General features: G+C 46.3%; 3 protein-coding genes across 4 annotated transcripts; 2 read left to right on the top strand and 1 right to left on the bottom strand.

The window, feature by feature from the left end:
- The first annotated feature begins 307 nt into the window (after positions 1-307).
- LOC117148566 (neuropathy target esterase sws) lies at positions 308-11,515 on the top strand. Of its 2 annotated transcripts, none has more exons than XM_033316023.1 (11): positions 308-1,149; positions 3,494-4,225; positions 4,294-5,213; positions 5,275-5,846; positions 6,166-6,584; positions 6,704-6,979; positions 7,035-7,221; positions 9,271-9,387; positions 9,878-10,089; positions 10,145-10,489; positions 10,553-11,515. In XM_033316023.1, exons 1-11 carry the CDS (start codon positions 1,048-1,050, stop codon positions 10,937-10,939), a joined length of 4,269 nt encoding a protein of 1,422 aa, XP_033171914.1. In that variant the 5' UTR covers positions 308-1,047; the 3' UTR covers positions 10,940-11,515. The 2 variants fall into 2 exon arrangements, with proteins under 2 accessions (XP_033171914.1, XP_033171913.1); XM_033316022.1 differs by lacking the exon at positions 9,271-9,387 and adding an exon at positions 8,272-8,388 and having other exon boundaries at positions 309-1,149.
- Positions 11,516-11,558: 43 nt separating this feature from the next.
- Positions 11,559-12,326, bottom strand: LOC117148570. Its single transcript, XM_033316028.1, has one exon. The coding sequence runs from the start codon at positions 12,183-12,185 to the stop codon at positions 11,643-11,645; it is 543 nt and encodes a 180-aa protein (XP_033171919.1). The 5' UTR covers positions 12,186-12,326; the 3' UTR covers positions 11,559-11,642.
- Positions 12,327-12,329: 3 nt separating this feature from the next.
- Positions 12,330-14,384, top strand: LOC117148568 (DM7 family protein GD16138). Its single transcript, XM_033316026.1, has 2 exons — positions 12,330-12,507; positions 12,607-14,384. Exons 1-2 carry the CDS (start codon positions 12,483-12,485, stop codon positions 14,316-14,318), a joined length of 1,737 nt encoding a protein of 578 aa, XP_033171917.1. The 5' UTR covers positions 12,330-12,482; the 3' UTR covers positions 14,319-14,384.
- The last annotated feature ends 14 nt before the right edge of the window (positions 14,385-14,398 follow it).

Below are 14,398 nucleotides of genomic sequence, written 5' to 3'. Positions count from 1 at the left end.
AGTATATCACTTCTCGAAAACTTATATATTTAAATATATTTGACTATATAACTTGGCCTATTACAAATTTTAAAATAGTCATAACTAGGCTAAACGCTTTTCTGTTCCGTATGCCCTAAGTATTATTTTGCAAATGAAATAATTCGGTTTGCATACACCAAACCTTTTCGAGTTTTACAAATTATTTTGAAATAACCGTTCTAAAGTCGACATTGAATGGTCACACTAGCGGGCTGCTCGCACAGCTGTTGTAACAATCGATTTCCGGGCATATCGATGTTTTTCAATCCACCATCAAAGCGAATCGATACCAATAACAATAATTCTAGAGTGCATTTCAGTTTATTAGTTTGTAGTTACATAGCAAAATGCGCGTTTATTTTGGCTCAGTAAATTAAGAACATTTTCGTTACACGTTGCCTCGCCCCCCATCCAAACGGCAAACCACCCCCCGCCTCCGCCTACAATAAGACAGAGAGAGGGATAGAATAAAACAGAGAGAGAGCAACAACAACAATATAAAACCAAAACGAAAGATTTCCGCAAGAAACCACCAAAAAAAACAACAATTGCTTCGGTTCTGGTGATTCTCGTAACAGCAAAAAAAACAGGATTTTAAATCTAAATCAAAAGAAGCTGTGCTCTCTGCTGTGCGTGTCTGTGAGTTCGTTTGTGCGGTACGGTGCGTGCATTATAACAATTATTGCACAAAAGGCATGACAAACGTGGGGCGGGGGTGTCTGTAAATGTGAGTGCGATAGAGCGCGACATATTCAAACAAGCTAGGGACGGAGTAAGAGAGCGAGGGAGAGAGAGAACGCGACGGTGGCAACAACAAAGGGCTGTGATTTTACTTTGCCCCCTCCACCCTGTACCCCGTCCCCTCCTCACACTTGCGTATTTACCAAATAAACGGAACATACATAAGCCAAAATAGGCAGAACAACAACAACATTGAGAGTCAACTAAACAGCAAATCGAATAGTTTCGTGGGAGAAAGGACAGTGGAGCAGAGTCATTGGAAAACTGGCCGCGTAAGAGAGCGCAATGGATGTCCTGGAAATGCTGCGCGCCAGCGCCAGCGGCAGCTACAACACAATCTTCTCGGACGCGTGGTGCCAATATGTTTCCAAGCAGATCACAGCAACGGTAAGTGCACTTCACCCTTTCTTTGTCTTTTTATTTGCTTTGACTTTGGCTCTGGTTTTGGCTTGCTGTTTGCAATGTGAGTCAGTTTCTAGACAATATGTGCGAGAGCGAGAAGACGCAAGGATTAGAAGGGCAGCTGGAAAGCTTAAAAAAAAAATGAGAGGAGAAAGGTGCAGGATTACAGCTGTTCGGGTTTGTGCCCCTGCTTAAGGCGCGAGAGAGAACGTGAGCGGGAAGAGAGCATGTGGATCTTACTTGTGCAGGATAACAGCTGTTTTAGGTTCATGTCCAGGCTACATATAATATAAGTTTACTAAGTATTTACGTTCTCACGTCACAATTCTTTTATATAATTCAACAATTTCATTATGAATACGGCTATTTTTGTGACAACATCTATAAAGATTAGGGCCCCTGATAAAAATCACAGAATGAGCGATAAAGCAGACCTAAGTAGTTAAAGTAAAGTAAACCGACTTTATTCAAGAAAACCCACTTGAGTATTGAGAGCAAACACCTGTTCGAAAATTCCACTGTATTGTGTCTGTCATTTTTTAATGTGTAATCCATTATCTTTATGGAAATTTTTCTAAAAAAAAATTATTACAAAATGTTAGTTAGACGAATGAATGTCGGCCAGACATAACTTAACATCATAGGTTAAGTACTTAGATTTATAGGTAGAAGAATTGAAATAGTCGCGAATTTTCACTGTTCCTGACTAGTTTTCCATAACTTAGTTCTAGTAAACCCCACCAGCGGATTGAAATTAAGACCCCAGCTAAAGTTTAGAACGAGACAGGATAAGGCAAGTGTAGATTTCAGGACTCTAATCTCGAATCTCTTAGAACCCAGCTAAATGATAAGAAAAGAGAAAAACCGGAAGAGAAGGCGAAACTTCCGTGTTTTCATGTGTCGCCACAAATCGAAATTGTTTTGTGGCCTTACATAAAACAAAACGAAGGAAAAACAAAAACCACTGACTACAGTAGCCACATGATAACACCACACGACCATAGTATTGATAATGACAGCCAAGCGACCCCGAAGCAAAAAAAAAAAAAAAAGAAGAAAAACTAAACCACCCGAGCTGATAACTATGATAACCGATTGCTAATCAGAAGCACGTGCAATCGTGGGCGGGGGTGTGTACGAAATCAGTTTTCAATAATTCAATTAACCCCTTGGGGCCAAATCAATTTAGCCGCCTTGTGACTGCGCGAATTTTATCGTTATCGTGTTGTTATGCGTGTGTGTGTGTGTGCTGTCCGATCAGATCAAAGCAAATCCAATTGGATAAGTGCGTGTGTGGCGCAGCTTCGGCTTCCAATTAGACCGACTGAGTCAATTGGTATTTATGGTATTTTTTCTTGTACATTTTGCAAACCTGTTGTAAAAATAAACTGTAAACAAACAATAATTGCTGGGGGCAATAAAAGGCAAACAGTAGGTGCAGAGAGAGAAAGAAAATGTGCAACTTATAAGGGGAAAATAAAGAAAATTTCTTTACAACTAAAACGAATGCCTTGTTTATTTCTATCGAAAGAAATGAAAACTTTGTCACTATGATTTACGTTTAATGAAGTGCGAGAGAACCTTTTTTTCGCGCTGTGTAATATCAAATACGGAAACTGCAGACAATAACAAATCGCCCGAGAAACTACTGCCACAACAAAAACAGCGACTGCAACAATAACAACTCACTCAGAACCGCTAGCAACAACAATAAAACATGTGCAGCGACGTTGCGTCGCCGTTTCAATGTCAAAGTGCTGAGTGCAATAACAACAACAATGGCGATGGCAGCAACAAAAAACAAGATTTGGGGGAAAATAACAACAAAACACAGCTGATGCACTTGATTACATGGGCGTGACACTTGCTTTTGGGAAATTGCAAGTGTCTTCGTGCTAAATAATTCATCCAAAATAACTGGGCGACGTGGAAAACACGAAATGGAAATCATATTGGACACGACATCAAAAAGTCACTTTTATCCTTTCGTTTCAAGTTCTTGGGCTGAAGAAGAATGAGAATTAACTAATATTCCGTCTAGTTAGTTTAGTTTTGATTTTACTTCAAAAATACTAAATGATGTTTTACGGATGTTCTATTTATAGCCAAAAAAGAAATGAATTTTGTTTACATTAGCTTTTAATAGCTCTATGAGAATGTTAAGTTCGGAACCAGTTCGATTAACAGTGATTTGAACTTCGAAGGAAATTTGACAGTTGTCACGTGGTCTCAGCATAGCGTTCTACCGAACTCCACAGCCATCAAAATGAAAGCCTTTGAACTGAGAAACCCGCTAGTTCATCGCTATCTTATACAAATTCCTTTGCAGGTGTACATGTATTGCGCCCTGGTAATGATGAGCCTGCTCTTCATAGCCTGGTTCTTGTACTTCAAGCGAATGGCACGTTTGCGTCTGCGCGACGAGCTCGCCCGTTCCATTAGCACCGCAACTAATTCGTCCGGCGATCTGCGTGGCCTGCGTTTCCGGAAGCGCGACAAAATGCTCTTCTACGGCCGGCGAATGCTGCGCAAAGTGAAAAACGTGAGCGGTCAAATGTACAGCAGCGGTAAGGGCTACAAGCGTCGGGCTGTGATGCGTTTCGCGCGAAGGATACTCCAGCTGAGGCGGGACAATATGCCGCTGGAGATGCGCACCGTGGAGCCGCCAGCCGAGTATCTGGAGGAGACAATCGAGGGCAGCGATAGAGTTCCGCCCGATGCGCTGTATATGCTCCAGAGCATTCGCATCTTTGGCCATTTCGAGAAGCCCGTCTTTCTGCGGCTCTGCAAGCACACCCAACTGCTGGAACTGATGGCCGGCGACTATTTGTTTAAGATAACCGATCCGGACGATAGCGTCTATATCGTTCAGTCGGGCATGATCAATGTGTACATCTCCAATGCCGATGGCAGCACGCTGTCATTGAAGACGGTCAGGAAGGGCGAGTCGGTGACGTCGCTGCTCAGCTTTATTGATGTCCTGTCGGGGAATCCCAGCTACTACAAGACGGTCACCGCCAAGGCCATTGAGAAATCGGTGGTCATTCGTCTGCCCATGCAGGTAGTTTTCCAACTAAACTTCATGTTCATAGAACACTCACTTATTTCGTTCTTTTCCTCCGTCTGCAGGCATTCGAAGAGGTGTTCCAGGACAATCCGGACGTAATGATTCGCGTCATCCAGGTGATTATGATCCGGCTACAACGCGTACTGTTCACCGCTCTGCGGAACTACCTCGGTCTGAATGCCGAACTGGTGCAGAATCACATGCGCTACAAGAGCGTATCCACAATGAGTGGACCGATCAACTCGCAGTCCTCACGCCAGGCGCCCAATGGGCCGCCCATGGTGATCAACCAGATGAATCTAATGCAGTCCGCTGCTTCGGGAACGGGATCGGGTGTCTCGGTGACAGTTACTCGACCACCATCTTCGCCATCGCGACACTCGCGCGAGGAGCACACGCTGTCCGATCCGAATCCGAATCCGGATGGTAGTTTTCACGGAACTACCAATCTGTTCACCGAGGTGCATGGCGATGCGCCCAATGCAGATCTATTCCACCAGCAGCAGCAGCCCTCGGTGGGCAACCTATCCACGCGTCGCAGTTCCATAACTCTGATGGCGCCCGATGGTTCGCACTCGTGTCTACAGACACCCGGTGTGACAACCTCGATAGACATGCGCCTGGTGCAATCCTCTGCGGTGGACAGCCTGCGCAAGGAGTTGGGTCTGTCCGAGGAGGATTCCCACATCATTGAGCCTTTTGTAGAGCTGCGGGAACTGGAGCCCAATGTCACCCTGATTACCGAGGGCAATGCGGACGATGTTTGCGTTTGGTTTGTGATGACGGGCACATTGGCTGTTTACCAGAGCAATCAGGATGCCACGCGTGCCAAGCAGGATAAGAGCGACATGCTCATCCACTTTGTGCATCCCGGCGAAATCGTTGGCGGACTGGCCATGCTAACGGGAGAGGCCAGTGCGTATACCATACGATCGAGGAGCAACACCAGGATAGCCTTCATCCGACGAGCAGCGATATACCAGTGAGTTTGGGCGTGTACAAATGAAGCCAAGATATTTATGATTGCTCTATTTCCTCGACAGGATCATGCGACAACGACCACGCATTGTTCTGGATCTGGGCAACGGAGTAGTACGCCGCCTATCGCCTCTGGTAAGGCAGTGCGACTACGCCTTGGACTGGATCTTCCTAGAATCGGGCAGAGCTGTCTATCGGCAGGACGAGAGTAGCGACAGCACATACATTGTGCTCAGCGGTCGAATGCGTTCGGTGATCACGCATCCTGGTGGCAAAAAGGAGATCGTCGGCGAATACGGCAAGGGGGATCTTGTGGGCATCGTGGAAATGATCACGGAAACGTCGCGCACCACGACGGTGATGGCTGTGCGCGACTCGGAGCTGGCCAAGCTGCCCGAGGGCCTGTTCAATGCCATCAAGCTGCGCTACCCCATCGTGGTGACCAAGCTGATTAGCTTCCTTAGCCACCGCTTCCTCGGCTCGATGCAGACGCGCTCGGGCAGCGGGGCGCCGGGCGCGCCCGTCGAGGCCAATCCCGTCACGCACAAGTACTCCACGGTGGCCCTGGTGCCCATCACCGACGAGGTGCCGCTGACGCCCTTCACCTACGAGCTCTACCACTCGCTCTGTGCCATAGGTTCGTATAAAGCTAGTGAGCGCTCCAATCTGTGGGACAATACTACTATCTATACATTATTATTTGTAATTGATGAAAAAATCGGAGGGATATATGTCTCTGTAGCTATACAAGGTTCTATGATACAGTTTGTTAGTTAAACGTTCACTTTATATAAAAAAATAGGAGAATAATAATAAGAGGACAAAGTCCCAGACACTTCTTTTCCGCAAAGATTTATTCAGAACACGATGGATAAGTCCGGTAACGTTTCACATTGCTGCACTGAATCTCCGATATACCCGCCAATTGTAACGTTCCTCCTCTGTTTCTCGCTCAGGACCCGTTCTCCGTTTGACCTCCGATGTGGTGCGCAAGCAGCTGGGCTCCAACATCTTTGAGGCAGCCAACGAGTATCGTCTAACCTCGTGGCTGGCACAGCAGGAGGACCGGAACATCATCACCCTCTATCAGTGTGACAGCTCGCTGAGCGCCTGGACACAGCGCTGCATGCGACAGGCCGACGTTATCCTGATCGTGGGCCTCGGCGATCGCTCCCACCTGGTCGGAAAGTTCGAGCGCGAGATCGACCGGCTGGCGATGCGAACGCAGAAGGAGCTCGTCCTGCTATATCCGGAGGCCACCAATGCCAAGCCGGCCAACACGCTTAGTTGGCTAAATGCCCGACCCTGGGTGACCAAACACCACCATGTGCTCTGCGTCAAGCGGATCTTTACGCGCAAAAGTCAATACCGCATTGTAAGTAAGAAAGGAGGTAGAGCTGAAAAGTTTGCCAATAGCTTAAGCTGCAGTCTACAGGCAATTAGACTTTATTTCCGATCAATGTCTAGTTTATTCCGTGATCTCTTACCTTTCAGAATGATCTCTACAGTCGCGTCCTGCTGTCCGAGCCGAACATGCATTCCGACTTCTCGCGCTTGGCCCGCTGGCTTACGGGCAACTCGATTGGCCTGGTGCTGGGCGGCGGAGGAGCGCGTGGAGCTGCCCACATTGGTATGCTGAAGGCCATCCAGGAGGCGGGCATACCTGTTGACATGGTGGGCGGCGTCAGCATCGGTGCCTTGATGGGAGCTCTATGGTGCTCGGATCGTAATATCACCACGGTAACGCAGAAGGCGCGCGAGTGGTCAAAGGTTAGTTCTTTATATGCATATACATGTTTAATGTATACATATGTAAATACTTTAGAAAATGACGAAATGGTTCCTACAACTACTTGACCTCACCTACCCGATCACATCGATGTTCTCCGGACGGGAGTTCAACAAGACGATCCACGACACTTTCGGGGACGTGAGCATCGAGGACCTGTGGATACCCTACTTCACCCTCACCACCGACATAACCGCCAGTTGCCATCGCATTCACACCAATGGTAAGTCAACTCAGACTTCTCTTTCTGTCTGTCTCCCTCGCTTTGTATGTGCCTGTCTCTGTCATTTTCTGTCGTTTAGTCGCTATTCTTTATTTTTTTTTTTGGATATCGGCTAATGGGAATGCAATGTTCTTAACTAGTATGACCTTTAAAGCTAAATCGTTTGTAATAAATAAACTGATAATCGGTTCTGAATACTTTAAATTTGTATTTAAGAAAGTAAAATTAGTTACTTTTTCAAAAGAAATTGAAATTGGTAATTTGAAAAGTTTGAAACTGCTGTTAATACATTGTACCCTTGATTGTATATGCTTTCCGTTTTGGTTTGCTTTCTGCTATAAGTTTTTCTTTGGGTATTTTCCTTTTTTATGCTTTTTGTAGTTTATTATCCCCACCTTTATTGTGCTATTGTATCGTTTTGTAGTTCCTGATCCTTTTGATCTTTTGGTAGCCTTAGAACTGAGTGTGCACAAAAATGAAATCCCAGACAATGAGACGCCCACACCGGCACGCACCCACACAGTCACGCACACACACACACACACACACACATAGGCACAGCCACATTCCATGGCCCGCAATTTTGTAGAGGCATTTTCACTATTCTTAATGTTATTTTCTGCTGTGCAATCGACTAGTTATCGGCGTTATGCTGCCAATCGAATGTGCCGTTTTGTTTGAACTTGAAACCTAACAACCCAAATTAAAATCTCATTGTTGTCGCTGTTGTTGTTGTTGTTTGGAGAGCTTGTGCCATAAATCGAAATGGGCTATTGTGCTCTTTGCTAGAGGCTAAACTCGTTGCTCCTCTTTTAAGCCACCCCGCATAGCTGCGCCCATTAAAACCCAATCCATTGGTGCTCCCCATCCCAAAATTCTCCATTTCATATACCCCTTTCTCTCCTCCATTAAAAAAAAAAGATAGCTCAAAGCAAGTTTCTCTCAATCTTTCTTATTTTTCTCTTCTCCTCCCCCAAAACACAAACACACACAAAACACCCACCGACTTATCATTGCTGGCATGTGTCTGTCGTTGATTTTAAATACCAGGATCTCTGTGGCGTTACGTACGCTCCTCCATGTCGCTCAGTGGCTACATGCCGCCGTTATGCGATCCTAAAGATGGGCACCTCTTGCTGGATGGCGGCTATGTGAATAATCTGCCAGGTAATTAGCACTTAGCAACTAGCAAATAGAATTAACAAAAAAGAAAATGCAAAACAAAAAAAAAAACGAAATATTTAACCCTGAGCGTTAATCCAACAAAAATTCTCCAATTAAACTTCCAATCTAGAGCTGAGTTTTTCGGCACACAGAGCGCGCGACAGAGTGTTGGAAATTCCACTTGTTCGATCATGCTTGCCTGCGTTCTACGTTCCTCACGTTCCATTCCGTTTGTTTCGCTCCGTTCCGTTTCTGGTCCCTCTTTCCCGGCAAATCCCTGAGATGATGTTATATTTGTTGTTCTTGTTCTCCTAGATGTTTGAAATGTTTGAGAGTTTGAAAGTTTTTCGCGCTGGCAATGCCAGTGCTGCCTATCGATAGTTTGCGTGGCCTGCATTTCTAACGGTAAAGCGCACCATCTGTCTCACTCCCTTCCACGTAAACACACCGAACACGCCCACGCATACCTATACATAATTACCGAATCACACCTATAATTGAGTGCACAAAGTTTCTTTGGTTTATCAATCTTCTACCTATTTTAGTTTATTAGTGGTATTTTGAGTTGCTTTTTAGTTTGTTTATTTCCCAATTGTTCGCCTTGACTATTTTGTTGTTGTATGCGTATAAGTAAACCCAATTTCATATGTAGCTTTAGCACTGAAATAAACCATTATTTCGTGGATAAAAGTGTGTCTCTTTCTCTCTCTCCCTCTCTCTCTTTATCTACGACACACACGACCTGTCTCTCTCACACACACACACAAACCAATTGAATAAACCAATGCAATCCACCACGTGTTTTCGTGTCATCCACAAAAAAAAACGATCCACAATATTGTGCTGTTGTTGTTTTGTCCCATCTGTGATAAAAAACAAAAACAGGCCACCTGTGGCGGTACTGCCGCGCCAGCATGTCGATTGCCGGCGTCTTCCCACCATTTTGTGATTACCGCGACGGCCACCTGCTGCTCGATGGCTGCTACACGAACAACGTGCCAGGTAAAAAAAAAAATTGAAACACCATCCACATTGGCGATCCACGATCCTGATTCCAACGCTCTGCGCCGCCCCCTGAGTCCGTTCCAGTTTTGGAAATTCGCGATGCTCGTCTCCCAGCATCTTCTTCCAATGCCCAATCCAGTTTCAATCAAATTGTCCTCACATTCCACACATAAATTTACGATATTCGCAGATATCACAAATGATTGACTTGGCAATAGGACTGAGATGCTGGGGATACGATTAAACAAAAGCGTTTACAATGCGAATTTAATCAAATTTGAAACTTGTTTTCAATTAAAAAGGATTAAAATATATTAATCTAAATCTAAATTGTAAACGCAATTTGTTAAATTAGTTTTTCAATACCGTAAAACCAATAAGCACAACTAACTGAACATTTGTATTGCATTCACAACATCCTACACATCGCGACCAACTAAATCACCACACGCATGCTGGCCATTTTATTTCCTTGGCCACCATTTAGCCGATGTGATGCATAATCTGGGGGCTGCTCATATAATCGCCATCGATGTGGGATCCCAGGATGACACTGACCTGACCAACTACGGCGACGACCTGAGCGGCTGGTGGCTGCTCTACAAGAAATGGAATCCCTTCACGTCGCCTGTGAAGGTGCCCGACCTGCCGGACATCCAATCCCGACTAGCCTATGTGTCCTGCGTGCGCCAACTAGAGGTATGTCATTCCATGAAATCAAACTTCAAAGGCAATTAACATTTTTTTTCTGCAGGAGGTGAAAAACTCCGACTACTGCGAGTATATCCGACCGCCGATCGATAAGTACAAGACTCTAGCCTTCGGCAGCTTCGACGAGATTCGCGACGTGGGCTATGTGTTTGGCAAAAACTACTTCGAGAACATGGCCAAGGCGGGTCGATTGGGCCGCTTCAATCAGTGGTTCAACAAGGAGCCACCCAAGCGGGTTAACCATGCCTCCCTCAACGAGTACACGTTCATCGATCTGGCGCAGATCGTGTGCCGTCTGCCGGAGACATACGCCGTGAATACCGCGGAACTCTTTAGCGAGGACGAAGACTGTGATGGCTACATTTCGGAGCCGACTACACTGAATACGGTAGGTGATCCGGTATCATTGCAACATCCATGTTTACTTTTACTAAATAATGAATTTGCACAGGATCGGCGACGCATCCAGGTGTCGCGCGCTGGCAACTCGTTATCCTTCTCCGAAACGGAAATGGACTCGGACGTGGAGCTTGATCTGAAGCTGGAACGCAAGATGGACAAGTCCACACAGTCGTCGCCGCCGACGAGCAGCAGGACGGACATGCGCGGCAAGGAAGAGGCTAAACATATGGCTAATTGGCATTGGGGTGTCAAGCACAAGGATGAGACTGGCAGCGGAGCCACTGTAGCCACACACACACAGACTGGTCAGGAGCAGGAACTCCAGCAGCAGCAGCTGCAGCAGGATCAGGGAGCTAGGGCTGAGCAGCTGGTGGATAAGGATAAGGAGGAGGACAAAGAGAACAGAAGTAGCCCGAATAACGAAACCAAAAACTAGCTATATATAGACAAACAAAACAAATACAAATGCAAAATCGATGCGTGTATATCTATTCAACAAGAAGCATTAACAAGCCGGAGGACGAGGTGCCTTTCGCTTGCCAGACGCCCAACGGCACAAGGTTCCGCCCCCCACTTCACCAAGAAAGCAACCGCAACTACTCAATCATCCAATCTCCAACGAAACGAAGTAAAATAGCAATGACAAGGAAAATTGTTAACCTATAGGTTTTATAGCAACCAAGACTTAGGCTTAGCTTAGCGTATGAAACGATTAACACAACCCATGCATCCACTCCTTCTCATTCACCTGACCACACCAACCCACACCCATTGTAATGGAGGCACAAGAAGTCCACAAACTTTGTATATACATATAGTTATATATTTTTACTGAAACAACCGATATTGTAGCCCCGAAATTGATACTCCTTCGCAATGAACCCCCTTAATTGAGCCCCAAAATTGCCGCACACTCTTGTAGTCTCTCTACTATCTTAGGTAACAAATTGTTTGTTTAATGGTCGGATTTTTTTGTAAATGCAAACAAATAAATTTAAAATGGAAGTACAAACAGATCGACATTTTTATGTAAATTCAATTGTTAATTTCAGAATTTTAAATGAAATCATATATCGTTTTTACGAAAGGTAGGTAACGGTTTCTCGCAATGTTTCTTTTTTATTTGAACGAAGCACAAATCAAATACGGTTGCCTGCAGTCATCAGCAGCTCATCGAGTAGCTCGGCCACAAATCGTGCATCCATCACAAGATTTGGTTCCCGCTGACCGTGTGGTGGCCAGTGGTCCGCCTCATGGTAGTGGACCGGGTAGAAATAGACGTACTCTTCGACATGCTGGCGGGGCTGAGAGGACATGGGACTGTGGAGCTGCACTTGGCGTCGTCCAGGTGGACGATGCATTTGCAGCCGTTGACCCACGACAAGCAGATCCAAGGGGTTATTATTGGGCGCTGGGAACTTAACCAATTTACTCTGATGATTGCGTCTCATCTGCGTTGTCTGCTTTCTGGCCATCGGCAACGGCTTCGGCGCCAGCTGACCGCCACCGCTCATCCGTTGTCCAGGATGGGCGGCGAACGGTGGCAGCAGGAGCGGATCGTGGATGAGCAAGTCGCTGGACCTCTTGCCCGTCAGCCGCTTGAGGCGTCTACCAATCCTGTCCCACTCGTTACGTTGCCGCTGATGCGCCTGCTGCAAGCGCCAAAGTGTTGCAACGTCCATTTTGTTGAATTTTTCTTTTCCAATTTCAATTGTTTTTTTTCTACTAACCTAAAAACGTGGCAATTCTAAAATTTTGATTGCCATAATCCAGGGATCCGAGTAGGCACTTGTAATAGTGTCATGTTAACCTCACTAGTGACGGAAGGGAAATTTCAGTATTCAGGGAAATTTGCACGCTCGCAGACCCTATTAAAAAAAAGCCTGAATTGTGAACTTTGTAAAAATTTGTGAACTTCTAATTTGATAATTTGTTAATACAACTGCTTCTTAGTTTTGTGACCAATAAGGAAAATCAAAATGCCTAAGCGCGCAAAAAAGCGAGGTAAGAACACAATGTTTTTCGCTGCTTTGTACGCTTTTCTTAACTGTCAAATTAAAAAAAGAAATTAATAAGTTGTTAATGCCTCAATTGACATTGCAGGCAAGCCGATGGCCAAAATATCCCAAGTGTATCCCGCGAGTCGCGATGAGGAACAGGTGACAGACTTCAAGAAGACAGATTACTTGCCCTATCTGTTCAACCTGGTCATGCCGAAGCAGTTCTACAAGAGCCCCAACCGAATTGTGATGGCCCGTCTGTATCCCGATGTCCAAAAGCACGATGAGCAGGCAGCCGAATACTTTGAGGGCTTCCAGACGCCCTGCTTCGATTTGCCGACTAACCTGTTCCCGGAAAAGACTCCGATAGACAAGATCGTCTTTATGCCCACGGTGATGTTGCCCATGGGCTTCGTAGCCGGCGGGGTGTTTGGCCCGGGTGTCCTTCCACGTCGTTGCTATCCCGTTGATCTGATTAGCCCGGATCATAAGGGCCCAATGCCGCCGCTGTTCGTCGGTCTGCGCGACATGAATGTCAGCCTGCCGTCGATGATCAATACTTTCCTGGACACGTACGAAAGCTCCGATGGCCAGGAGCCACATGTGTATGAGATGCATGCCACCAATCATCATTACGAAAATGATCTGGCCCCGGAGGAGCTAATTCTTCGCCCTGATTTCACCTTGTCGGTGGCCTACACCTTGCCGCCATCAATGCTTCTACCGTCGCCCTATCCATATCCTAGTGTCCCGGCGCAGGACAACATATACACCCCGGATCTGTCCAAAGTCCTGATGCTTATGCCGCACCAAATCAACATTACGGTGGCCATTCTGTCCACCGTAAACCATCCGCATGATCCATCTGTGGCGTTCGCCACCATGGGCGATGACGAGGAGTGCCCCAAGTTCGAGCTGCCCAGAGATGTCTTCCCCATCTGTGGGGGCGTCAATCGTCCAATCTTTCTGCCCAAACGTTTCATGCCAAAGGGATTCGATGCCTGCTGCGTCTTCAAGCCGGGAAGTCTTTCGGAGCTATGGTACATTAAGCGCATAGGTCGATTCGGCACTCCACAAGAGCAATACAACTGTTTCATTACACCACCTCTGTTCGTGGGCAAATACACCCGCGGCGCTGAGAGCATCAATATGGTAGAGGAAATCAGCGAGCATTTCGACCAGAAAGCCCGCGAAAGTGACAAGTCCCTTGCACGTTTAAGGATTGAAGCTCTCAGGCTTAATAGCCGCAATGACACCACCAAGGGCTTCTTGGTAATGGAATCGAACAAACCGACGACTCCAGCGGGTGCTTACAGTGTGGAAAGCTACGAAGAGGCCTCTGAAGATGGATGCATTGCGAAGGTGACCCAGGTATGTGCCACTAAAAGCACAGATACTCGAGATGATGGAATCAATACAGCAGACTATCAGTCGCAGTTGCCCGAACTGGAACCGGATTCGGAACCGGAACCCGAATCCGAACCCGAACCCCAGCCGGAGGATGAAGGCGAAGATGAGGGTGATAAGAAATGCCTTTCGTGCTTTGAGATTGATAGCGACTTTGATCTTATGTTCCATGCCATTGCCGAAATGAAAGTCGCCGAATTGAATATGCTGGGCGAGGAGGACCCAGTGCCCGGGGTCGATACCTCAGTCGCCTTGGACCAGCTGCACGAGGTCTTCGAGACTAGCGACGAGATCCGCTCCAACATCGACGACTTGATGATGGATCACGTCTGCAGGATGGAGCGTGACATCATGCTGGCACTGCGTCAGCCAATCCGCAAGTGCTGCGGATGCGCAAAGCACTCCTAGATGCATCTTTCAAATGCTTGTATATTGATTACATATATAGATAGATATGTACATAATTTTGTAATGTTTTTTCTTTATTA

The sequence above is a fragment of the Drosophila mauritiana genome, chromosome X, assembly GCF_004382145.1.
Source record: "Drosophila mauritiana strain mau12 chromosome X, ASM438214v1, whole genome shotgun sequence".
Taxonomy (NCBI): Eukaryota; Metazoa; Arthropoda; class Insecta; order Diptera; family Drosophilidae; genus Drosophila; species Drosophila mauritiana.
The sequence above is the reverse complement of the archived record's forward strand: the minus strand, read 5'-3'. Positions and strand labels throughout refer to the sequence as shown.

Excerpts from the sequence above, each read along its gene's own strand:
- LOC117148570 (XM_033316028.1), bottom strand. The coding sequence starts at position 12,185 with ATGGACGTTGCAACACTTTGGCGCTTGCAGCAGGCGCATCAGCGGCAA.
- LOC117148568 (XM_033316026.1), top strand. The coding sequence starts at position 12,483 with ATGCCTAAGCGCGCAAAAAAGCGAG. Across the intron at positions 12,508-12,606 it reads TAAGCGCGCAAAAAAGCGAG|GCAAGCCGATGGCCAAAATA; the intron begins GTAAGAACACAA and ends TTGACATTGCAG.
- LOC117148566 (XM_033316023.1), top strand. The coding sequence starts at position 1,048 with ATGGATGTCCTGGAAATGCTGCGCGCCAGCGCCAGCGGCAGCTACAAC. Across the intron at positions 5,214-5,274 it reads CGACGAGCAGCGATATACCA|GATCATGCGACAACGACCAC; the intron begins GTGAGTTTGGGC and ends TTTCCTCGACAG. Across the intron at positions 5,847-6,165 it reads CCACTCGCTCTGTGCCATAG|GACCCGTTCTCCGTTTGACC; the intron begins GTTCGTATAAAG and ends TTTCTCGCTCAG.